The following is a 26072-nucleotide window of genomic DNA, read 5'->3' on the forward strand; positions in this document are numbered from 1 at the left end:
TAAGCAAACCCTAAAAAGAAGAATTGGTCTTAAAGTAATCTTCTTATAAATTTTAAACAACCCAAAATTATCTAATATGATCATTGAGTCACATAAAAAATTTTAAATTTATTATTTATGTTGCATTTATGTGTTTTATAAAGGACTATGATTTTATGTTTACATAAAACTCTATCTTCATAACTATATAAATAGACCATCCAGTAGTTTGAAATGGTGGTTAACCCTGTAGACATAATTTATTTTGCAATTCATTCATAGTTTTATGCTACTTATTGTTTTTTTTTCTTATCATAGTTAATTTCTTTATAGATGTTATATATGATTTTTTTTTCAATAACACTTTATCCAATTCAAAACCCGAACCCCAGAAGAAAAAAAGTAGTTATGATTAGGAAAAAGAAGAAGTTGTGAAGTGAAGAACGAACATCAAAATTAAAAATAATAAAGATAATCAAACCAATAGAAAGAATTGAACTTCAAATTGATTAGAAAAAAATATCAAACTCCTCTACTCATCTAAATTAATAAGAAAAACCAAACGTGTTGTGGACAATCAATTAAACCTTAGCTTATGCTTGCTGATTTTAACTCCTAACAAATTGAACATCACAAACATACCCAATTAACAAAGCTGCCAAAGGAGAGAGTAAAGTTGTAGAGAAGAGAGTAAAGAGAGATGCTGCTGGAGAGAGCATAAAAAGTGTTTTAGGCACAAAATGGTGCGTGTGTATTCAAATTTTAAAGCTATCTATGCATATTGTTTTTGAGTTTAGGTCGGATATTCATACCCAAATCGAAACCTAGCATGTTGAGTCCGTTTGTTTGCGTGGTTGCTTCTGCGTTTGAAGCAACCACAGCCAAATAATTGTTTGGTAAACACAAAAACACAGTTAAATCTTGATGGGGCCCACTACATATTGCGTTTGAAACACAAGAAAATGGAAGCAGCTATGTGTTGCTTTTTCACTCGCACTGTTCATTAAAGTGAACAGTGCGAGTGAATCTTACCTGCTTTTTACACAATTTTCATGTTAATTGCACTGTTCGGTGAAGAGTGCAGTTAGCATGAACAGTTACATGTTACACTTTTCATGTTAATTGCACTGTTCACACTGTTCCGGTCGGACCAATTTCGGCCGGACCGGGTTCGGTCCAAAGCTCTACATGCATTGAACCAGGTCCGATCCAGTAAAATAAAAAATAAAAATTATTTTTAATTTTTTAATTGTGTTTTATTCGAAAAACTAGTGTTTAACATATTCAATATTTAATTTATTTCATGATATAATAACAATATTTAAATTAAAAACCATCAATATTAATATATATTTTTTCAATTATTTTATAACCTCAATTTCAAAAGCATTATTAACCAAACACATTAAACAACTTTTTGTTCAACCTCAATTTCAACCACAGTTTTAACCAAATATACATAAATATCAAATCAGCCTCAACCAAAAGCACTTTTTATAAAATAACTTTTTTAAAATCACAACAACAACAGCTATCACAATACCAAACACACTCAACATCTTTGGTTAGGACAAAACGGTATCTATTTTGTTTGGATAAAATTATCATTTCTAAACCCATTAAACCCTATTTTGTTAAGTACATGTTTGGTATATATCTTTTATTGTTGCACTTTAAAAAACTAGTTTTTTACGGAAATTTAAATGAAAAGTAGGTTTAAATAATGAAAACCAAACAATTTTTAAGTTGTAATTACCCTAAAAGCATTCCCAGTCACATAGCACACCATAACGAACGAAGCCTAAGAATAATATTTATGCAAGATTCATGTAAATCCTATGCTAAAATGACCAAAAGTCATGATAGTGGGTTATTATATATATACATCATTTACCTTATAATATTAGATATATGCTAACATACTTTTATTTATATATCTTATAAAACATTTTTTTTAATACTGAATGCACATGAAATGTTATACGAAAAACCCAATCAGTAAATAAAAGGATAGAAGGTTAGACACGAAAAAATAAGAGGGATTGGAACAAATAGTGGGCAAAACCCATTGTAGATTTGTTTCCTAGTTTCGAAGAACAGACCTCGTGCCTCGCTAATTGTAAAAATCATGGGCTCCCACCGACACGGGTGATATCTCTGATAGATATCTTTTATTACTGCGGCCAAGTGGGCCCAACGCTAAAGTCAGATTTTGTACTGCTGGAGCTGCTAGCACTAAGTGATGTTAAAGAGTTCTGCTGAGCTGTTTGTATTTGTATTTTAAAATTATTTTAATGTTTTTAAATACTTTTAAAAATAATTAGCACGATACCATACAAGTTACGAATCAATAAATGCATCAATTTCCAATGCTCAGCTCTATTTATACACACAGTACTGTTGCTTCTCCTTGAATGTGGCCAAGTAGTTAGATCTTTCACTTCTTTGTTGCTGCTTCACCTCTGGTCCTGACAATGGCTTTCAAAGCTGTTTGTCTTATGGTGGTTGCTTTTGTTTTAGTTACTGCAAAGGTATGACCTTCACTTCCTTCCTCTGTGTCGGTCTCTCACTCACTCGTACAGCTAGTTACATTTACTTGACTAGGTTACTAAAATTTTAGTTCTTTGATTGATGTTGTAGGCTTCATACATGAATGAAGACTTCAAGGAGAAGGTAATTAATTTTCAAAAAAATGCTCTTTTCCACCAATTCCTTTTTTAAAGAATTTAATTTGCTCCTTTTTAGCAAAAGAAACAAAAATAATCAATTCATTTGTTAAGGGGAAAAAAAAAAAAACTAATCCTAGCACAATCCCCGATTTAGTTGTACAGAGAAGAACGTTATTTAATTTTGAATCTGGTGAAGCAGGCTGTTTTTTCCAAATCTGTGGTGCCTGCATCAACTCCTGCTCCTCCAGAGGTCAAGTCACCGACCCCCGCCCCACCAGTGGTCACTCCTTCCACACCATTGTACAAACCACCAACTCCCGCGCCACCAGTTAAGACACCACCTCCAGCACCGCCAGTCAACCCCCCCACACCTGTGAAGCCACCCACTACTCCCGCCCCACCGGTCTACAAGCCACCATCTCCAGCACCGCCAGTCAACCCCCCCACACCTGTGAAGCCACCCACTACTCCCGCCCCACCGGTCTACAAGCCACCATCTCCAGCACCGCCAGTCAACCCCCCCACACCTGTGCCTCCTGTGAAGCCACCCACTGCTCCTGCCCCACCGGTCTACAAGCCACCATCTCCAGCACCCACACCTGTGCCTCCCGTGAAGCCACCCACTACTGGACCAATGCCCCCGCCAGTTAGGACAAGATCGGGTAACATATCTATCACTTACAGAAGTTAACATGAACTTAACATGGCCCTCTTTCCTTGTTTTAGCTATGCGGATAAGATCATAGATTAATACGTTTGGTGGCTATATGGGCAGATTGCACCCCTCTATGTGGGCAGAGGTGTAAGTTACATTCAAGAAAAAGACTCTGTGTTAGAGCTTGCATGACTTGCTGTGACAGATGCAAATGCGTGCCGCCGGGGACTTACGGTAACAGGGAGAAATGTGGCAAGTGCTATACTGACATGACCACCCGCCGCAACAAGCCCAAGTGCCCTTGAATTTTTGAAAAATCTCGACTGTGATATATGTTATTGCTATTATGTTATACTATATAGTTTAAGAATAAACTTTTCTCATATTTTAATTACTCTCGAGCAGCTGTAACTCGGCAATCAGTACCATGCAAACCCCGATCGGTCTACGGTGTCTATTGCTTTCACTTGTACTGATTGCATATATTAATATAATGTTATTTCGGTTGCTGATAATATTGATGGAACCCCCCCCCCCCCCCCCCCCCCCCCCCTCTCATCTTTTAATCTTTCGTTTCGTTTCGTTTCATTTTTTATCAAGCTAGGAGATGTCGAGGGTATGATATAAGTTTTTTAAAGTATATTTTATATTGAAATGTATTAAAATAATATTTTTAATTTTTTAAAAATTATTTTTGATATTAATATATTAAAATGATGTGAAAATAAAAAAATATTAATTTAAAATAAAAAATAAAATAAATTTAAATTTTTAAAATTAAAAAATAAACTGGGTCTTCATCGAATGGTATACGCTTGCCTAAAAACTCGTGTTGCCTTGGAAAATTGAATATGGAGCCCCTCGTGTTGCCTAAAAACTCGTGTTGCCTTGGAAAATTGCATATGCATGCAATCAATCAAGATCAGTTAAGAGAAGAGAGAGAGAGAGCGAGAGAGAGAGAGAGTTGAGTTACTTACAGTTACAGTGAGTACAGTGGTGTTGTTAGATGGAGCAGCAGAATTGTGAACGGTGAGGATTGGATCATCGTGATGATGATCAGAGCTGGTACTGATTGATATTGCTTTTGTTTGTAACTCAACGATTGGAACTGAGAAAACTGTTGTGTATTCAAATTTAGGAGAAGAATTAACAGAGAAGAAATTGTTATTTATGTAACCAAACAGGAGCAAAACGGAAAGGAATAGCAGTAAAGAAATTTATGTCCGTTTCTTTCTACGTTTAAAGCAACCACGGTATTTTTTGGTAAAAATAAAAATACAGTTAAATTTTGATAGACCTACTACATATTTCATTTAAAATGCAGGAAAAATCAAAGCAGCTCTCTGCTGCTTTTCTTTACTTGCACTGTTTTTTGTTTTTGAAAAAGCTGTGTAATGAATTAATTTTACTCGTACTGTTTATGTGAATGTTCAATTTTACTTGTACTGTTCACGTAAATGTGAACAATAATTTTTTTTTAAAAAAAAAACTAGTTTAGAGTGAATTAAATTTACTCATATTGTAATCTCAATTTTATTCATGATAATATTTTATCTAATTTTATTGCACGTTCAAAAAATCATAGAAACTGTAGTTTTTGTCGGATGAATTTTGTACGTAATGGAATTATAGATAGTTTAATGGAATAATAAAAAATATTTTATATAAAATATTATTTATTTCATGATGTAATAGTAGTACTTAAATTTACAATATTTAAATTTAAAACCATTAATATATATATATATATATATACTTATTTTATAATCTCAATTTGAAAAGCATTCTTAACCAAACAAATTAAACTATTTTTTGTTCAATCTCAATTTTAACTACAGTTTTAACAAAACATATATAAATATCAAATTAACCTCAACTAAAAGCACTTTTTAAAAAACAACTTTTTTTGAACCACAACCACAAAAGCTACCACAATACCAAACACACATACAAGTTGTGGTTTAAAAAAAGTTGTTTTTTAAAAAATATTTTTGGTTGAGATTGGTTTGATATTTATATATGTTTGGTTAAAACTGTGATTGAAATTGAGGTTGAACAAAAAAAAATTTAATATATTTGGTTATGAATGTTTTTCAAATTGAGGTTATAAAATAACTAATATATATTAATATTGATGATTTTTAATTTAAATATTATAGATTTAACTACTACTATTACATCATAAAATAAATAATACTTTATATAAATTCATCCGACAAGGACTAGAGTTTCTATGGGTTTTTTAGTGTGCAACAAAATCAGGTAAAATATCATTAGGAACAAAATTAAGATCACGATCAAATTCAGTAAATGCTATGCTATCATGCGATCTCCTTCTAATTTATGCAGTGTCATTAAATAATATTAAACACTGGTTTTTCAAATAAAACACAATTAAAATTTAAAAAAAAAATTAGTTTTTTTACTGGACTGGATCCGGTCCAATATATTTAGATTCAGACTGAACCCGGTCCGGCCATTATCAATGGATTCAGCCGAACTATGCAAAGAAAAATCCACTTTGCACAGTTCGGCTACAAAGTGAATTATTCACTGCACATAGAGACGGTGTGGAACTCGGGCAATGAACTCGGGCAATCAGAAGTAGATGATTTGTGTGTATTTGGAAGTGTGATTGCGATTATTTTTTAAAGTGTTTTTCACTCAAAAATACATCAAAATAATAATTTTTTTATTTTTTAAAAATTATTTTTTATATCAACGCATTAAAACGATCCAAAAACACTAAAAAATATTAATTTAAAATAAAAAAATTCAAAATTTTTAGAAATACAGGTTCAACATTTTATTGAGTATGATTGATTTTGATCCATTTTACCAAATTTAACTTGATTTTACTAATTTAAAATTTTTTAATTTAATTTTACATATTAAATACAAATTTACCACGCGATGTGAACAACATTACTTTGCAATTCAAGATGATCCAAAAGCAGTTATAAGTTTATAACCCACATATGAGGGGAAACACAATCATGATGTACCTACAGCTAGGACATACAGTCATGGACCATCAGTTCGTGAATGGGGTCCCTCAAGGATTAGACCAGATGACAATTAGCCTTGACCCTGGCTGGGGTCGGGATCAGTTCTGCAACTGAAAACCAGTCCAGCGATTAACAACGAGCTTTGCATGCTGAACTTATCAAACCCGAAAACCAAACAAGTGGTTCTAGTTTCAGATTAGTTGGATTCTAGTTGTTTTTATATTTTAAAAAGGTTTGTTTTAAATAAAATTATTTTTTTAAAAATTATTTTTTAATGTTTTTAGATTATTTTGATGCACTGATGTCAAAAATAATTTTTAAAAAATAAAAAAAATATTATTTTGATATATTTTTAAGTGAAATCACTTTAACAAACAATCGTAACCATACTCTCAAACAGACACGCCCAACTGCAGCTTACTATGGTGTTTTAAATGGTGGCACTCAAATAATTTTGTGAGAATTAGCTACCTTTCTCCTTTGTTTTTCAATTAAGAACTAAAAAATATTAAAAATAATTTTTTATACTAAAATCGAATTGAAAAAAATATTTAATTACTAAAATTATATAATATACATTATTTTTTAAGTTCAAGTATCAAAATATATATTTCCCGAAACTTCTAGAACGCCACCTATATTTAATACCTGTTTAATTTCGGTCTTTATTCTTCAAATTCAACCATTTGCTAAGAAATCTAAATTAATTAATTTTTAATCAGGATAAAATCATCTAACATGAAATTTTAAGAATCAAAGTGAATTATTGAAAAATACACAATATCATTCATAATGTTTTATATATGTATAAAAAGTATGGAGACAAGACATCCTTAATGATGTTGTTAAGAGAGAATAGTAATGATAATAACAATGATTGTATTAATAAAAATACTAAAAAATATAATTAGACTACTGTGATGATATCTATAAAATACTATTAACTATAATAGTATTTTATATATATTTTTTATTTTCTCAATATTTTTTTTCCAAACAATGATCAAAGTTGACTTGGTCTTCTCCTAAGATTTATGCTAGACTCTCATTTTCTATACTCATACTCGGAGTTCATGTAATTGATAATAAGATGAAAATAATCTCTAACGATTCAACAGTACCCAGCCTCCTACGCCTTTTATTTTGTATCTTATTTTTATTTAAAGTTTAATGGACCCCACTAATCACATAATTTTTCCACGAACGACATGGCACTCATGTAACGGAACGACAAGTTGGCCAAAAGGATTCAAAATTAAGCTGCAGCCAGCAGGTCACCAGAGTCTAAAAAGTCCGTACTCTAAACCCAAAGATCCAGTGAAGGGAAGAAAACCGATTAAAAAAAGAAAGAGAAGAGGCAGAAAAGCATGAGAGGCAGCGATGGGATCTTGGGGATGAAAGGAGGGGAAAGAAATAGCAGTGAAAAATGGGTAAAGAGACGAGAGAGATGGTTAGTAATACTTGGTGTAGTCCTTCACGCAGTTTATATGCTAAGCATATTCGATATCTACTTCAAGACCCCAATTGTTCATGGCATGCATCCTGTCAAGCCTCGCTTCAAGGCCCCTCCTGCTAAACGTCTTGTTCTCTTAGTTGGTAAAAAAAGCAATTTGTGTTTTGTTTTCGAACTCTCACCCTTAGTTGTATCCTGATAGTGATACTAATTTTTGTCAGCGGATGGTTTACGCGCCGATAAGTTTTTTGAGCCCGATTCGGAGGGTAATCACAGAGCACCATTTCTGAGGAATATTATTAAAAACCGAGGTAGATGGGGAGTATCTCATGCCCGCCCTCCCACGGAATCAAGGCCCGGACACGTTTCTATAATTGCTGGTTTCTACGAGGATCCTAGTGCTGTCACAAAAGGTGGATTTAGTTGCTGCTATCAATCGATTATCTTCCGCATTTCACCTTCCATTGATGATTTGGTATTGATTTACATTTGCAGGATGGAAAGCTAATCCAGTTGAATTTGATTCAGTCTTCAACCAAAGCAGGCATACATTTGCCTATGGTAGCCCCGATATTGTTCCAATATTCTGCGGTGCCCTGCCACACAGCACATGGAAAACCTACCCTCATGAATTTGAAGACTTCGCAACTGGTTTGTCTCAACCTCTACACAAATTAATCAATTCATTTATTGTCTGAACTCTCAAATGGGAAAGCTCATTAGCAATAAATATAATATTACGAATCAAGCTGTTTTTACCTCTTGTCCAACGTTTTATCAATACAATAGTGTCAATGCAGATGCTTCCTTTTTGGATGAGTGGTCTTTTGATCAATTTCAGAGCCTTCTGAATAGGTCCACCCAGGACCCAGAGTTGAAGGAGTTACTTCTACAGGATAATCTTGTTATATTTCTGCATTTACTTGGCTGTGATTCAAATGGTCATGCACATCGCCCCTTTTCTTCCATTTATCTCAATAATGTCAAAGTTGTGGACCACATTGCGGAACGAGTTTATTCTCTCCTTGAACATTACTACAAGGACAATCGCACATCATATATATTTACAGCCGATCATGGAATGAGTGACAAAGGTTGGTACTATCTTGTATTTCTGCTTGAGAGTTTTCTCTGCTTCTTTGCAATTCATCAGTTTCTGTGTTTTCCGACCGTTTACATGGTAATTTCGTGAATGATTGTGGACTTATTCGTATGTGAATGGACTGAGCTGGTTTCCAATAACTTCACCAAATTCATGTCGGGGCCATAATTCAAAGTGTAACTTCCAAGGCCTAAATTCAACATGATTAAGATGCTTTCTGATTTTCTGTCCATATGCTACTTTATACCCTTTGGTCGGGTCATTTTTCATCTCAAAGAATTCTGTTTATGGTGCCCTTCCGAGTTACAGATGCTGACATGCTATGGTTCTACCCAGGTAGTCATGGAGATGGGCATCCTTCGAATACAGATACTCCCCTTGTTGTCTGGGGGGCAGGTGTCAAATATCCCAAGCCAATCTCCACTAGCAACAATTCTGATCATGGTGTTTTTGTTGATGAACATGCACATGACATGCCAACTCCTGTAGACTGGGGCTTGAATGGCATTGAAAGGGTGGATGTGAATCAAGCTGATATTGCACCCCTCATGGTTTTACATTTTCCTCTTTGAAATGTCATGTTTGAGCATTATTTAATTCTTTATATCTCCTTGTTTGTTACCTGTCTGATATACTGATCATCTTTTCTGCCAGTCAACACTTCTTGGCCTGCCATGTCCTGTAAACTCAGTTGGAAATCTGCCGCTTGGTTATGTGGATATGATTGAGGTCAGCATGCCTTAAATGAGTGATGATGAAAAGAAGTCATTGTTATCTTAAGGGTCCTAGAATGTTATTTTTGCATTGGATGCATTATGGTATAGATCGAAACCATTGTGACTGCAAGTGAATAGAAAAGTGAAGGATGTTATTTATTTGCTATAATTTCCAGGGAGAAGAATGCAGCATCATTTATGAGAATTTCATTTATGAATTGAACTTGTCATACTAAATACAACACTTAAATTGACATTTTCTACTTCTAAAATCCAGGCTGAAGAAGTTGAAGCTGTTCTAGCTAATACAAAGCAAATCCTCAACCAGTTTCTTTGCAAATCAAGTATCCTTTATCAGTTTTACTTGTCATTGACATTACAAGCACATTGCATGCAGCCTTAAACGCAATATCTTTCAGTTCTTACCAAAAACTCAAAATATTTGTGTGCTTTTGGTAATTAGGAGTGCATTTTTTTTTGGTTCAGTGTCATGCATTTTATATTCAGATATACAATGCAAAATGATGAGGAGTGAAGAAAGACAAAAATGTGAATTAATATTTGATTATGTAAGGATTTTATTTATTTAGAATTTTATTGTTATTCAGGAATATTAGTATTTATTATTTATTGGATAAAATAAGAATGTAGTAGATTTATTATTTTGGTAGGTTTTCCCATTCAGATTAGGATTTTACTTTTTCTACTGTTATTGGGATTTACTTTTTGTATTTCTATTTGTTTAGATTCCAACAACCCTACCTAGAAATTCAAGTAATGCTATGAATACTGATGGATCAAATAAATAGAGTTTTATGGAGAATTGTTTCTCCTAATTGTTTGTCCTTGTGTTCTCGATGGTGGTTTTACATCAAAAGACAAATACGAACTAACATTTGAAAGTAATTGAACCAGTTTTTCCCAAAGTGTTTTGGTTTGGTTTGCAGTTACTATCAAACTAAAGAAATTTTGGATATGTTATTTTGCATCACAAAAAGCAGGTAGCTTATGCTTGTTTTTTGAATATTCTTTTCAGTTACCTTGATTTTGAACTTTAAAATGCAATGCAGTGCCATGATGGTAATTAAATGGCCTCACATCTCTTAGTGTTTTTTTTTCCTTTTTAATGGGATACAGCTTTGGCTTTTGAACTGAGTTTGTTTCCTTCATCTGTTGTATTGTTTCCATGTGCACCCATACTTTTCTAGTTTGTATATAGTAACACTTCTCTAATTACGTATCAGTACAACTTTTAATAGACTGTGTCCTAGTAAGTTTTGTGCTCATGGCATTTTAGAGAAAATATATACTTGGAAAAAAGAAGAAAAAAACAATTGGTTGATTCTTCTCAGTTTGAATATTTCGAAACCAACTAGTTAGAAGTTTATTTGAATGAAATTTTGCTTCTTTTACTTTGATCCCAAATTACTAAAATAACCAAACTGAAGTTGTAAAATTCATCTGTTGCTGAAACTTATTGAACAGTCCCCTGCAAAACTTTATAATCTGTGCTGTCCATAGTATCTTCAACATATTGTCCTTAGGTGCTTGCAAAAAATTGTCCAATGGTGTAATTGAGTTTGCTATGTGATTTCTTAACAAACTTAGAAATAAAACAGTCAAACTCCTTATATTTCAAGCCTTTTAAACTACTGGCTCATCATTCTGCTGCATTAGAACACATCGAGTATCTAATATCTATCAGAGACTATGGAAGTGCAATGATCCTGGCTCAGAACCTCAGAACCTTGGCTCTCAAAGGACTTCAATATTTTCAAACCTATGATTGGCTTATGCTGATGACTGTAATTACTCTTGGGTACATTGGTTGGATAATCTGTCTTCTTCTCCATATTCTGCAATCTTACACTTCATTGGCAGATGTATTTAAGAATCCTCATGATGCATGGCAGAGAAATAATAAAACGAAGGTAATATCTAAAAAAGCTTAACCTCTTATAAAGTGTATGTTATGTTAAAAGAATAAGAGAAAATGATGAATATTTCTTGTTTCATTTCTGTTGGCTTGTTTATCAATCCTAATATCACTATTTTCATCACTACTTGGCTAGCAAAGGAAGTTTGTTTGTTGATATCAATGGTTTTTCATCAAGAATGCAATAATCCTTGAACATTAAACACTCTGGGTTCTTGGTCATTTTTCAGCCTGTTTCCCTGTCGATGATGCTAGCTGAAAAATGTTTTTGAATGGTCACAAGCATTTCACTGGAGAAAATAGAAGATATTGTTTTTTGTTATCTTAATTCCCAGAAAGATGTAAATATACCTAATAATATACATTAATGTCAGCACAAAACTGAACGAGAGTGAAGAAATGCAGTCATCATTCGTCATCCCTCTTTTCTTATCATCGTGATCATTTTTTTTTCAACTTCAAATGTTGAAAACACTTTCCTCTTCTTATTTGACAATGAGTATTATGGTCTGCAAGTCTTATTCCAACATGTGGTTTTTGTTGCATTATTCTGTCTTCCCTTCACTAAATTTCTAAATTTCTTGTTTTTGTTGCAAGGCTTAGTGGGATCTATTTATGCTAAGTGTTGGTTTAACTGTCACTAAGTTTTGTTTCTTGAGATTATGCATTATGTTTCTGGCTTATCAAATTCTTTTTAGCAGGTATATCTGTTTGGATGTCTGTTGGCGGGAGCGATTTCTGTTTTATTATTCATGGAGCACTCTCCTCCCTTGTACCATGCATACTTTTCCATGACAGTTTTTCTGTGGACCCAGATAGTGGGTGAATATCAGTTTATAAAAACTTTGTGCCGATGGTTAAGTTGGGGAAAGTATAATTATATAATTAAGATTTTGGCTGCTTCTGCTGTATCAATATTCATCCTTGAATTTCTGGTAAGGGCATCGATCATGCTATTTCCTATCTAACCATGTGTAGGTTGTAAGTTAAGTTTTCTGAGGCTACATTATTTGTATTTTGTTCAGGTGAATAGTTTCACAGAGAGGAAGCTCTACACATGGTGTTTTTTTATTATGGGGATTATAGCTGCTTTTTATCTTTTTCATGCAATTCCCTGGAGATCTGGGATACCGATTTATGTCTGCTGTGCGTGCTGGTTTCTGTCTGTTTTTACTTTGATGCCAGCAGACATTCCTGATAATAATGGACTAGTGTAAGCCCTTTTGAGTTTGTTCATTTGGTTGGTTAGTTATGCAGTCTTGCTTTGGTCAAAATGTTTTCAAAGGAATTATAACATTATCTGCATATCAATAATCTTTGAGTCATGTCTAAAATTTGTCTCTGATTTCCTTGATGATTAATTATTGTAGTGGAAAAGAGGGGTGAACTTCTATATTGATATGATGGTAAAGTTCCTGCAAGTTTGATAAACAAATGTTCTTATTAATGATAAGCTTATAATTGAACATAAATTCTGTATTGAAATTCCTATTGCAATCAACAATTCTGATCTTACTATCAAAAGGAAAAAAATTATCTCCAAAGACTTCTGCTCAATATGAGTAATGTAAATGTATCAAACATGTCTTTTGATTGATTGTCTACAATGTCAGAAAAGTCTTAAAAATTGAAACATGTGAAAAATTGAAAAATGGTAAATCATTTTTATCAGGTTTATTACTTTCATTTGAGGTGGTCATGCTGTATGAATGTTAATCACCGTGTATGTAGGATTGCGAGTGGAGCTATTATTGTCATTATAGGAGCAGCTGCAAGGTGGCTAGATCAGCATTCTGAAGGGAATAAGTTTTGGCTGCGGATCTGCTACCACAAAATGGAGAAACCCAGGTCCCCAGTTCTATTTTTCTTGCAGGTATAACATGTCTTTAATTTTTTTTTTGAAACAGATGTTCCATAATTCAATTGCCTAACATCTCTGAAGGTCATCTCATGTTTTACATGAAAATTAGGTTCTTTTGGTTGGATTATCATCAGCGATGGTGTCAATATCAACATCTCACAGAAAAGAGAAACAAGAATTGCATGCCATACACCAGTTAATAAATTGGTCTATTGGCGGTATACTTTTGACTCATTTCTGCTTTTCTCTAGTGTTATTTAGGCTTTTGTGTAAAGTTTCTTGAAATTTGTATGCAAAAATTCCATTTTCCTTTATCGTTTTTTTAAAAACACAATATCCTTCTTACAACTCAACCCCTACCAATTATTATGGTGTTTTCTACTCCTTTGAATATATAATGTATGTTCATAACTCAAGCCTCTGTGTTTACCTAGGGAAAAGTTTGTATCACAGAGCCAATGTATTTTAATGTCATCTACGGTTATTTTTTAGTGAATGATCTACATTTGCTGGTGACGACTCATGTATAGGGAACATCAAACCCAACTCACTGTGTATAATACATATAAGTTTTCTTTTTATTGCCTTGTATAAAGGTAAAGGCTGTGATGCCATACTTAAACCATTTAAATGACATGTCATTTGTTACTTCTTGGAATTGTCTTATTACAGGTTTCTCAATGGTTCTCCCACTTTTCTCAGAGAAGAGCCTCTTATCACGGCTGACTTCTATATTTCTTGGTTTTGCACCCACATTCCTGCTTCTATCTATTGGGTATGTCCAAAGATTTTAAGCTTCAATTCTAATTTAGCACTTTTGTTATATGCAAAAAGTTAAAATACACATTTATGATTTTCTTTCTCTGGGTGCTTTTTCTTGAAATCCAAGCAGATATGAAGCTGTCTTTTATGGTGCACTTGCTCTTGTGCTTGTGGCATGGATACTATTTGAGAACACAATTCTCCATTTGACGAAGGTCGCGAAATTGTCAGCTTCCATGAAAAGAACTGGTGAAAAAACCATGCTTGAAAATGATGTTAGATACTTGCAGCTTTCTGATGTGAGAATTCCATTAATTTTTGTAAGTCTCATCCCATTTCACCTTGACTTCCTCTTCCAAATTTCTTCCATAATTGGGATTGATATGGTGAATAAACATGAAGTAGATATTCCAATTCATGCAATGTGTATGGTATGATACCATATATGCTCATTGTGAATATCCTAAATCTTTATAATTCCTCGAATTATGTTTATTGATTTAAGCAAAGCCCTTAACAATTAGTATACAAAAATTGAGATTTAGTTTATGGGTTTAATTTAGAGTGGTGCATAATTTGTTGGAATGTAGTAGATTAGTGAAGTTGGTGCTTTCCTTAGAATTTATTTTATTATTTCTCATATTAGGGGTATTTAATTAATTTAGGTCATTTGGTTAGCATTTGACTTTTTGAATATTTTTCTTGGAGGTTAAGTTGTTTTGCTTGGTGATCAAGACTAGTGAATCCTCTTGCTATTAGCATCTAGAGCCTAAACTAGAATAAATAGGCCGACATGGTTATTTCATAGAATTTATCAATTTATTTAGATTTTAGAGGTTTCTTGGTGAACTCTAAACCATGTTTATCCTTTTCCAACTTCAATATTATTCATGTTTTAGCCTTTGTTTTCCTTTATTTGCTGTTTGGATTGTTATCCTCTTCCCACACTACACAAATTGGCAGCAGAGCAAGGCAAAAATGGTTAATGTTTTTGTACACCCCTATACTCTTAATATTCTTAAAAGGTCCCACTACAATTTTGTCTAAATATCAACCTTATACATTACATTTAAACCATTGTTACCCTCTTTTATCAGTTGGTGTTATTGACATGTGACTTGTGTCATGTGGCTATAACATGGAATTTTTCATTGATATACATTTGATTCTAAAATTTCTTGAAAATTCAATTTGATCCTTGTATTTTTTTTTCATTAAGACTTTCATTGAAAGTTTTTTGGTCATTGTACTATATAGTAAATATAATTTAGTCCTTAAATGAATTTTTTTTCTCTAATTAAGTTCATGTCAAATTGTAAACTTGGTCAAAATTAGTTAAATAATTTAGATAGATTGATGTATTTTGAAGTGTTATTACTTTGATTTTGACTTTTTTTCTCATATTATCATACATATATTATTTTTAAGAAAACTTTGTTTCCCATGGTATCATATATCTATTTCAAGATTGTTTTTCTTTTATTTTTTTTATAATTTGTCTTGATTTTTTAGGTTTAAATTAGAAAAAATAAATTAATAATTTTTTTTATAATGATAGATAACAAAAGGTTTATTTTTTAAATGGGTATGAAAACAAAAGCTCAAAGAGATCAGCCTTTCACTTCAGGGTTATCATATTGATCAATGACAAATCAGTCTTTTAACATTTTAGATGCACAATGAAATGACTTAAATACCTTTTAAAGGAAAAAAAACTAAAACTATGGTCCAAGGGCTTTTAGGTCTTTTAATGCTTTGATTGCACAATGAAATGACTTCTTTGCTCTTACAAGATAAAAAATTATAACTGATGTCCATGAGCTTTTTCATATTTCCATCATTTTTTTTAGTTATAATTAATTTGAATGAGAGACAATTTAGTCTTTTAAAAAATATAAATATAATTCAAAAACTAAAAGTAATTGGCTCGTGCAACGAGTGAGAGGTGTCCGCGCTCTTTGAGAGCGTGTGGCGTTTCCCAACAATCAAACACTATCTTCCTCGATGGCTTGGATGCATTGCGTCGTCCTTTTCCTAGTGGTAGGCACTTATGCATGATAGAGCAGCGGTTGGGTTGCGATGAATTGTTTTTCTTTTCCATGCCTTGGATTTTGTGCTAGCTCTTTCAAAAATTAAATGTGTCTTGTTAGTTTGTATTTGTATCAATTTTAGTCTCAATTCTTATGATTGTTGATTGTTATTTGATTTGCTTTTAATGTTTTTTTAATTTGATTTATTTTTTCAATTTCGTCTCTCAGTATTTTATTTCATTTAATTTTCGTATTCAATTGGATCCTTCTTATTATTTTGATTGCTAGTTTTTTTAATCTTTTTCTTGATTTATTTGTTTTTCAATTTAGTCTTTTAGCATTTTATTTCATTTAATTTTTTTTATCCAATTTGGTTCTCATTCTTTTGATTGCTATTTTTTTTGTATTTTTATCATTTTCTTGATTTGTTTTTCAATTTAGTCCCTCATTATTTTCATGAATTTGATTTTTATACTAGATTTGGTCTTGATTATTTTGATTGCTATTTGTTTTGTTTTTAATTTTGGATGATTAAAAATTCTGCTTCATGGTTTTTCCATGTTTGCCTTCTATGAGGCAATTTAATCTCATGACTCGAGTCATAAGTTCCGAAGTTAGCCATTTGACTTCATTTTATACAGTTTTTTTTTTTTAAATTGATTTTTTTTTCAATTTTATCTTACAATATTAAGTTATTGGGTCTTGAGCTTTGTTGTTTTTTTTTCCTGTGGGGTTGTCCCGATCTCATTTCCTGGGAGGTAAGTTAGTCGAGTTAACCCGGGTTGACTCGGATTTTCAAATTAATTCTTTTTTTCAGTTTTGTCTTTCATCATTTAGTTTGCTTGAGAGTTGCCATTGTTTTATTCAATTTCTTTTGTGCGGGTTATTCCAGTCTCATAATCGAGTATGAATTTGGCATATACTGACTCGAGATATTTTTTGGTCATTTCTTAAAATTGATTTTTTTTAATTGAACTTCAGATTTCTTTTATTTTTCTCTTTATGAGATTATCCTGTTCTCGTTTAATTTTTGCTTTGTTATCAATTAAAAACTGTTGAGAACTTTTAAAAATATTTAAAAGGTATTTTTTCATAATATTGGCTAGTGTTTATTTTTTTTATTAGTCATTGACTTTTTTTTCCTGGTTTTTTTATTATCGTTGTTTTTTTAATCATATTATTAAATTAATCAAGATTATAATTCCCATATTTTTCCTGCGCTTTTAAAAATGCTATCATCGCTTGGGCATCATTTTTTATGTTAGGAGAAATATGATCCAACCTGCGGTGTAACGCAAACCACCTATCTAAACCGCCTTACCTTGTCCATCAACTTTTTTATATATATAATTTTGAACAAGTTTATGATTCATCATGTAGAAACTTAATGAATTAAATTGTATTTATTGTAAAATATGATGATCGAAAAATTTCAATTAAGTACTTGTTTGTAAAACAAATGAAATATTGAGACCAAAGTAAATTTTCAAGAAATTTTAAGGACCGAAATATATATTAGCAAAAATTTCATGCTATGACCATGCTTGTGACATGTTTCAAATTTGAACTGTGTTAGTGACACCAACTAATGAAAATATATAACACAGATGAAAACATAATGTGCATGATTGATATTAAGATAACAAAATAATTGAGGGATCTTTTAACAAAAGAACCGAGTACAAAGCATTAATCCTGAGCAATAAGATCTTCAAATTGTGATGTGGTTTTCAACCCTTAACCATGGTAGGATGTGTTGGAGAAAGATAGTTGAAGTGTAGCAAGAATGACAAGATACTTTATATGTTGGGAAAGAAATAGTTATGGGCTGGAATCTTTTGTCAATCTATGATGAAGTGGATGTGGATTGGGATTCTCAACCAATATTTGATGTTCACTTGGATGATGATCTTACAATGCTGACAACATTGATAATGATGTTGCCACTAGAATACTAAGTTGAGTGCAAATAGGACATCACGATTGTTCAACAAAAGAAATTTGTTGATTTGCACTATGACGATCCTTTTGGTTCTAGTGTGATATTACCCCGGAAGTAGAATCAGCAAACGACATTTGATTGTAACACATGTTAACGAAACAAGTTTAAGCTTTGCAGTTCATTACTTTGAGATAGATGGAAGAGAAATAAGTTGCGAGTAGATGTTTCTCATACAATGGGTAACTAAAGCTAATTTTTAGAACTGTTGTAAACTTTAAGCAAAGAAAAGAGGGATTAATGAGTCTTGATTTGACACCTATGATATCAGGACAATAATGGTTTTGACTCAAAGATGAGTTTCTTCCAACCTAAAAAGAATGACATAGGAGATTTCCTTATAGTTTATTTTATTTTGTTTCTGATATTAGGTTTATTTAATTAATTTAAGGTCATGTGATTAGGATGTGACTTTCTAATTATTTTTCTTGGAGGTCAAGTTGTTTTGCTTGGAGACCAAGACTGGTGAATCCTTTTCTCACAAGTATTTAGGGCTTCAATTAGTTTATATCGCTGCTAAGGTTATTTATGAAGACATTCTATCTTATTTTATCAGTTTATTTAGATTTTAGGGGTTTCTTGGTGGACCCTAAACCTTGTTATCTTGTTCCAACTTCAATATGCTTTATTTTCTAGCCTTTCTTTCACTGTATTTTCTGTTTCATATTGTTTTCCTCTACTCTGCATTGATTAAAAGTTTAGGGGAGTTTCCTCCATTGTTTGTTTTTGGTATGTTAAACGAAAACAGTGTATGATGGCAGAAAGCTGAGAGGTGTAACAAAAAGAAAAGAATGACAAGAGAGGAGTTTACTGTGCTTTTATTAAAGGAAATGTAAAATTGTTTAAAGATTTCTGATTTTTATTGAATGTGAATAGCTTAACTGTGATATTTTTTTCATCGAGAAACTTTATTATTGTACTGGTTGATAATCTAAGCGGTGATGAAATTTATATGGCCTTGATGGTTTGCACTTTTCAGCTGATTTTGTTTAATGTTGCTTTCTTTGGGACTGGAAATTTTGCAAGTATTGCAAGTTTTGAGATTTCATCGGTGTACCGGTTTATTACTGTCTTCAGTGTAAGTGAAGTTCAACTTCAAACTCTTAAAGTACATGCTGATTTACAGTTTAAAATCAGTTATTGAATTGATATGATTTCCTCTTAATTGCAGCCTTTTTTGATGGCCACGCTTCTTATCTTCAAACTATTCATACCATTTATGCTTGTCATGTAAGTTTTTGTTTACTTCACAAGATTAAATTAAATAAAGGTCTCAGTCATCTCACCAAAACTTCATTTTTTGATTGGCAATAGCATGCCTAAAAGATAACAATTCTGCAATAGCATCATCATATACTGGGTCTTTTTTCCAGCACAATAATGTGCATTCCATGCACTTCAAAATGCTAGAGAGATTTGGCCACACCAATAGAATTCCCATTGTAGGGTATGAATCCAAGCCCTGACTTTGGAGATTCAGCTACTCCCCTAGAGAGATTTTTGCCATTTGTAGTATGCTGATTGATTTCTAGAGCATTATAAATAGGCAATCAAATCTTTATGGGATTCCGCTGCTCTTTTGATTGTTATTTCTGTGTGTTCTGAATTCAAATGCAGATGTGTATTCAGTGCTATAACCAAACTACTTCAAGTTCCACGGGTTGGATGCTATTTCCTTGTTATCCTATTTTCAGATGTGATGACCATCCACTTTTTCTTCTTGGTATGATCATCTTCTACTCTTTAAATAACATTTTATTATTTTTCTTAAACTCGTCCTTATAATTTTTTCCCCTGATTCCATCATATACTGCATGATTTGTTAGTAATGGAGTCATTTCAATCACGTCATTAGCTACGTGGACTTGTCCCAAAAGTTGTGTTTTGCTCCTGTCTTAGGATAAATGAAATAGGAACTTGATTGGTTGGGGCCAATTTTTGTCCCACCAAAATGGAGCATGAGAGACATGTCTTGAGGACAGTTTAAGTGAATTATTTTTTTAATAATGTCTCTTTAAACATTTCCCATCTCTACCCTATCTTCAAATCTGAACCATTTAATTTACATGAGTTAATTCCCATCATTGGATTTGAAAACTCAAAGATCTAAAAGAAAAAAATGTATAAAAGTATGAAAAGTATTAAGAAGAAAAGGGAGAGAGGGAGAGACATAATCTAGCTAGTTTTTACTATCATCAAATGAAAGCTCTCATCTCAATGAATTCACAGACAAATTATACAATTTCATCAAGGGGTTTCGGAGATGTGGATTTGAAGTTTTTGATCTAAAAACTTAATAATTGAATTTGTGGTGTTTGATTGTTTGAAAACGTGTTTTGTGGTTTTGATTTATGTTTATGAGATTGATGAAAGTGTTGTAATATGTTTATTTGTTGAAAAATACATGAATGCATTTTTATTGGAATCCAACATCCCTAATCCATCCCAATTCCATATACTTAAACTCTCTCCTTCTCCAACCCTAGCTCACATTGAATACTTAGCTGGATGCTAAATCAAATCTGCACTGGATATTATGATATTAGGCTAAACAAATTGTACAAGGATGGCATTGAGAAAAAACAAAAAAGAGTACAGGTACAAAGTTTGACCCAATGAGGTTATGGTCACATTGATCTTCCTTTTGAACTCGTTGAAAATATTACTTTTTGGCAACTTGCTAGAAGACGGCTAGTTTTTTTCTTGATCTTTCATAGAAATTTCAAAATCATAATTTATAATAGTCATCTTAATCTTGTGATAATTTAATTGTAGAATATTAATTTTATTTCATTTAATTTATAATTATCATGAAAAAGTTGTATTGCTATATAAAAAAATCCTTATATTATATTTATAATAAAAATTAAATTTATAACACTAACTAAATACGAAAATTTAAGAGAAAAATAATTTTAATCTTTTACAATGCTAAAAGTGGGAAAAATGTGTTCATGTTTTTCTTCATATAGATAACATAAGAAAAACTTGTAAAGAAAAACCGTGAAGAATCTCTAACATGTATTTTTCAAATACAAATTTAAAAATCTGGAAAAATGGATGGAGAAATATTGCATTTGAACAGGAAGTTCCATTTTTTTTTTCCTAACTGAAATTGAAGTATTACTATCTGAATAGATTTATACTGTTTTAGAGAATTGGGCATTAAGAAACACAACCAATATGTTAGTCTCTTTCTGGGCAACTTATAAATTTATGTTTTTGATGAGAAACAGGTCAGAAATACAGGCAGCTGGATGGAAATTGGTAACAGCATCAGCCATTTTGGGATTGTGAGTGCCCAAGTTGTGTTTGTGCTGTTACTTTTTGCACTCACAAACACATACACAAAAGACATCCAAATTGGATCAGCTGGCTCGTCATCTCAGAAAGCAGCTTAACCCTCGAAGTGCTAATTAAGAAATCACTTTTTGCAACAAGGTTTACTGCAAGGTGATTTTGTTGCACTCGTATGACAGCTTTAATGGATTAAGAACAGCTACGTTGTTTCATTCTTTTTGGTCATTGATTCATCTGAATTCCAATGCTTCTTGTGCATACAAACGAGCTGTTGACCTTTTGGGGATTTTCCAAGTTCCTTCCAGTTCCATTATACAAAAGTAAAGCTAAATTTTGATACCGGTCTTACCTAGACAGGTGAGTTTACCATTATCCATTTGTACTGATTTTTAACTGATGAATATGCCACTGAAGAACTTTGAATGACTACTTAAGACACTAGCTAATTTTTTACTCTTTCACTGTCCTCTGATTCTTCCCTTCCCTTCCTCTTTTATATTTTTCCCCGGTTCTGGTATATATCGTTGTCCTTGAACGTCTCTGAGCAAAATATCATTTTGCACTTGGAACTTGGAACATTACTTGCTTATTTTGGACTGTTAACTGTTTGTGGTACAAGCCAAGAGTTTGTTCCGTGCGAGGTGTTCGAAGCTTTATCTATTCCAACTTGCTTTGAAGAATTCAGGAATTTGTATGTTTGGCTGTCAAATTTTCTTGGAGACGCAAATCTTTGGAGATGTACTCGTTTTATTTTCATTCTAAACGTCTTTGTATATATAAAATACAAGTAGGAACCTAGAAATGGTGCATAAAGGGAGAATGCCAGGTAAGGTCGTTGGAATTAACTTGAAATATTTTTTTAAAAAAATGTAAAAGTGAGTTTTCCAGGGAGTTCTTTTAATTTTTGTAAGTGCCGGTGTAATGTATTTATGATGTGGTTATTTTTAAGTATTACCAATAATTAAAGACTAATAAAAATATGTATCTTGGAAGAGTTGCAATCCAAGTCCACTCCCTTCTTTCTCCTCCATTTTTTATTCTTAATGGAGCTTGATTGGTTTAATGGAGCGATAAAAGGATTGCAGCTTGTGTATAGAAAGAATGGATAAGTTCAAAAGGCATATGAGTAGTAGATTCAAGAGTGTGTGGATATATATATATATATATATATAGTTTTTAGACTAAAAGTTGATAATTGACCAATTGTTAGCCAATTAAATGTTGACACATGCCCTAGTTCCATTGAAATAGACTAAAAAATGTCCAAATTTGGATGTTGAAGGGGAAGAAATATTCATTTTTCATGTAGATGACTTCTAGATACTTTGCTCTTGATTTCTCACGGTCAATATTAAAAAAAAAAAAACAATTATATATACAGGTTTTTTTTAATATATTTTTGTAGTTAAAAAAATTCTACGCGAAAATAAAAAAGTTTATGCATAAATGTAATAAAATAAATCGAGAACTATTTGTGTTAAATAAAAGGGAAAAAAACCATAAATGATAACTAAGAATAAAACTAGAAAAATCAAAAGATAAATATAGATCAAGATATTTAATCTCGCAAGATGAGATATTTACCTGGTTGCATTTGCTAAATTTGTCTATTAAAATAAATTTTTTATTCAATTAAATAATAATAGAAATATGTGCATATTAAATTGATTGAATAAAATAAAAAGAAAAAAAATATTATGCAAGGCTGCACATATTAGAAATATTATCTGAAAATAAATATTTTTTTATTTTAAAAATTAATTTAATCTATACAAAAGATAAAAAATATATATATATAGATAAATCATAAAAACCTATTCAAAAATTAAATGCATACAAAATAACCAAAAAATAACCATTTTAAAATAGGCTCTCTAAATAAAATAAAAGATAAAAGTGGTATTAATCTAAATATAAATAATAATAATAATTTAAAAAAAAAACATACAAAAAATCATTAATTTAAAAAAAAAAAGAAAAGAAGAGGCTAGACGATGCTGGGTCTAATAAGTCAGGTTAGCCCGTTTGGTCAATTTCATCATGGCCTGTGATATTGAGCTTTTTTTTTTTTGCAGCTGAGACGAATGATATGTCATCAATTTCAATTATTTTTGAAAAAACAAAAGATTCAAACGACGCATCGTCTATATTACCAAATTTCCGACCATTGTGGTGGTCGAAAAAATAGGGTTAATGGTTTTACGACCCTATAACTAAATTTTGAACCCAATACTAACCAAAAACACATAAAACACCATAGGGAACTTGATAAATCCATTCATGGTCTTAAAAAACCCAGAAAATCATCCCAAAACTTAAAATCAACCCAAAACAAAAAATCTTATCAAGATCAAATATGTTTTTCGTAGCAATTTCAAGGTAAAAAAACACCTAATATGAGATCCCCTCATAAAAAAAATAATTTGATATAAATTTCAATTGTTTTGAAGGTCTGAATCAGTGCCAACATAGATTTTTTCTCTCTAGCACCGGATTCTGGTGATTTTCTTTCACCTCCCTCACACTAGGAGCCAAAAAATAAGAAAAATAAAGTTTATGATCAAAATTGATTTTTCTTTTTAATTTTGAAAACTAAAGAGACCAATATCTATAATTTATAAAGCATATAGACTACAATAAATATTTTACCCAAACTTTTTAAATTCACCAATTCCCTGCATGTTTTTTTTTTTTTAATTTAGTCTTCTATCTTTCAATCCCACTCCCCCACAATAAATTGGCTTATAATTTGATCTGATAAGAGCCAAATTAAAAAAAAAACAACACCATAAACGTCTGTCCACAATATCATATAAGATGATCTACAATGCATTTTGCACAATATATCCCATTTGAATATAGAATTGTAAACATACCGGGTATTATAATGCTCAAGATCAACTCATATAAATTAAATTGTTTGAGTATCATATCAAGCTCCAAAATATTGTTTTACTTTATTTATCAATCGACCTCAAGTTTCTTCACAAGCAAAACAAAACAAAATCAAATAAATATAAATATTCTTAAAAATTACTTATTTATTTCAATACTATATATTAACCTCCATTTGAATATTAAAACCATTTTGTACTTCATCATATATGTATATTTATAGTTAATTTGCATTCATTTTATAATAGATTTTGTAACAAAATATTGTGTTTTAATAATGTTTTTCCAAAATAATTATTTTAAAATACATTTCATGTTTATGAATATTTCAATTCAGAATCAAGTTTATTCATGAAAATGATAAATATTTAAATTATGATAAAGGATTTGTTTAAATAATAGTATTTTATTAAATGATCTTTCAGATCAAGTTGAAATAAAATAGTTTGTTTGCATCACTAAAGTAAAGACATGTCTGGTGATTTTAATCCAAATCTAGTAAAAGTTGAGAGAAGATAGACAATTATTTTAGCAACTAAAATTAAACTAAGAAAAAGAAAAAGAAAAAAATTCATGAAATATATCAAATTTGAGCTTGCCATTTGTTAACTAACTAGATGTGCCCACACTACTTCGTGACCCATGTATTTTTCAAGTAAAATATTTAGGTGTCACAAGTATTTTTTTTTTTTTAAATCCAATAACTAGAGTTATAGTCTCGAACAATCAAATAAAATGGTTTTATTTTAATTAAAAAAAAAAAGACAATGGTAGAAACAAAAAAAATAAAATAAAAAAAGTCAATAATTTGAAAAAAAAAACCAATATCCAAGAGTGGAAAGGCAATAATGTTTGATTTTTAGCCAATTAACTATGGAAGGATGTAGTAAGGTTAAAAAAGAAAAACAAACTAGTTGTGAGTCAACTCGAGTTAACATGATAGACATGTAACCTAGGTATTAAGGGGCAAATAAGTTTGGATTAACTCTTCAAACCCACGTCCAAGGTAATGAGGTCGAGATAATCTGATAGAAAAGTTTTTTTTGAAGAAAATCATAAAGCTATTAAAAAAAACGAACGTGACCCGAGCATTGGAAAAGAAAATAAGTAAAAAAAAGATATCAAATCCTGTTAACTTTTCAAACCGTGACCCGGGTCATCAAACCAGAAACATCATACATGAACAAACTAAAAAGCCCAATCTTCAAGAAATGAAATGTTGAATGATGAAATCGAAAAAAAAATTATACAAAAAAACTCAAAATTAAAAATAGAAATTAAAAGAACGAGGTTAAAATCAAAATAAAAAATAAATTAGAGGGAAATAATAATTTTTCAATTTGAGGGCTAAATTGAAAAGAATAATAAAGTTAACAAAAACAAAAGAATGAAAAGCAGATTAAAAAAATAATACACCATAAACTTGAATTGAAGAGTGAAATTAAAAATAATAAAACTTTTATAAAATGATCAAGGAAACAAAATCAGATTAAAAAAAATAAAGATCAAATTAAAAATATTAATACATGATAAATTGAAATTGAAAGACCAAATTACAAAAAATAAAACTTTTATAAAAAAACAACAATAAAAACTAGAATTAAAAAAAGAGAGGATCGATAACAAATCACTCAACTTTCACCAACATGTACTGCACCAAGAGAGAGAATATGGTGACACTTTAAATCAAAATAACAAAAAACTAAG

The 26072-nt window shown here is 31.3% G+C and overlaps 2 protein-coding genes across 9 annotated transcripts; both read left to right on the plus strand.

The window, feature by feature from the left end:
- The first annotated feature begins 2319 nt into the window (after nucleotides 1-2319).
- LOC18095305 (gibberellin-regulated protein 14) lies at nucleotides 2320-3818 on the plus strand. 5 transcript variants are annotated; one of them, XM_052452491.1, is made up of 5 exons: nucleotides 2320-2510; nucleotides 2620-2652; nucleotides 2803-3042; nucleotides 3208-3310; nucleotides 3424-3818. In XM_052452491.1, exons 1-5 carry the CDS (start codon nucleotides 2454-2456, stop codon nucleotides 3606-3608), a joined length of 618 nt encoding a protein of 205 aa, XP_052308451.1. In that variant the 5' UTR covers nucleotides 2320-2453; the 3' UTR covers nucleotides 3609-3818. The 5 variants fall into 5 exon arrangements, with proteins under 5 accessions (XP_052308451.1, XP_052308449.1, XP_052308447.1 ...); XM_052452489.1 differs by having other exon boundaries at nucleotides 2321-2510; nucleotides 2803-3120; XM_052452487.1 differs by having other exon boundaries at nucleotides 2323-2510; nucleotides 2803-3019; nucleotides 3098-3310.
- Nucleotides 3819-7586: 3768 nt separating this feature from the next.
- LOC7487844 (GPI ethanolamine phosphate transferase 1) lies at nucleotides 7587-22380 on the plus strand. Of its 4 annotated transcripts, none has more exons than XR_008056804.1 (19): nucleotides 7588-7907; nucleotides 7986-8177; nucleotides 8260-8415; nucleotides 8565-8858; nucleotides 9203-9417; nucleotides 9521-9595; nucleotides 9860-9926; nucleotides 11191-11513; nucleotides 12220-12453; nucleotides 12544-12731; nucleotides 13250-13391; nucleotides 13489-13597; nucleotides 14052-14154; nucleotides 14272-14461; nucleotides 19150-19248; nucleotides 19342-19400; nucleotides 19788-19893; nucleotides 21407-21827; nucleotides 22090-22380. XR_008056804.1 is itself a non-coding variant. In XM_024587376.2 (18 exons), exons 1-18 carry the CDS (start codon nucleotides 7679-7681, stop codon nucleotides 21569-21571), a joined length of 2946 nt encoding a protein of 981 aa, XP_024443144.2. In that variant the 5' UTR covers nucleotides 7588-7678; the 3' UTR covers nucleotides 21572-21926. The 4 variants fall into 4 exon arrangements, 1 of the variants encoding a protein (XP_024443144.2); XR_008056805.1 differs by having other exon boundaries at nucleotides 22095-22380; XM_024587376.2 differs by lacking the exon at nucleotides 22090-22380 and having other exon boundaries at nucleotides 21407-21926.
- Nucleotides 22381-26072: the final 3692 nt, after the last annotated feature.

This window comes from Populus trichocarpa, chromosome 1, assembly GCF_000002775.5.
Source record: "Populus trichocarpa isolate Nisqually-1 chromosome 1, P.trichocarpa_v4.1, whole genome shotgun sequence".
In the NCBI taxonomy this organism is placed as follows: Eukaryota; Viridiplantae; Streptophyta; class Magnoliopsida; order Malpighiales; family Salicaceae; genus Populus; species Populus trichocarpa.

Bases quoted from the DNA above. Each gene is read 5' to 3' on its own strand.
- LOC18095305 (XM_024587384.2), top strand. From the start codon at position 2,454: ATGGCTTTCAAAGCTGTTTGTCTTATGGTGGTTGCTTTTGTTTTAGTT. The intron at 2,653-2,802 runs GTAATTAATTTT...TCCCCGATTTAG, and splicing joins ATGAAGACTTCAAGGAGAAG to TTGTACAGAGAAGAACGTTA. The intron at 3,311-3,423 runs GTAACATATCTA...CTATATGGGCAG, and splicing joins GCCAGTTAGGACAAGATCGG to ATTGCACCCCTCTATGTGGG.
- LOC7487844 (XM_024587376.2), top strand. From the start codon at position 7,679: ATGAGAGGCAGCGATGGGATCTTGGGGATGAAAGGAGGGGAAAGAAAT. The intron at 13,392-13,488 runs GTATAACATGTC...CATGAAAATTAG, and splicing joins CAGTTCTATTTTTCTTGCAG to GTTCTTTTGGTTGGATTATC. The intron at 19,249-19,341 runs GTAAGTGAAGTT...TCTTAATTGCAG, and splicing joins GGTTTATTACTGTCTTCAGT to CCTTTTTTGATGGCCACGCT.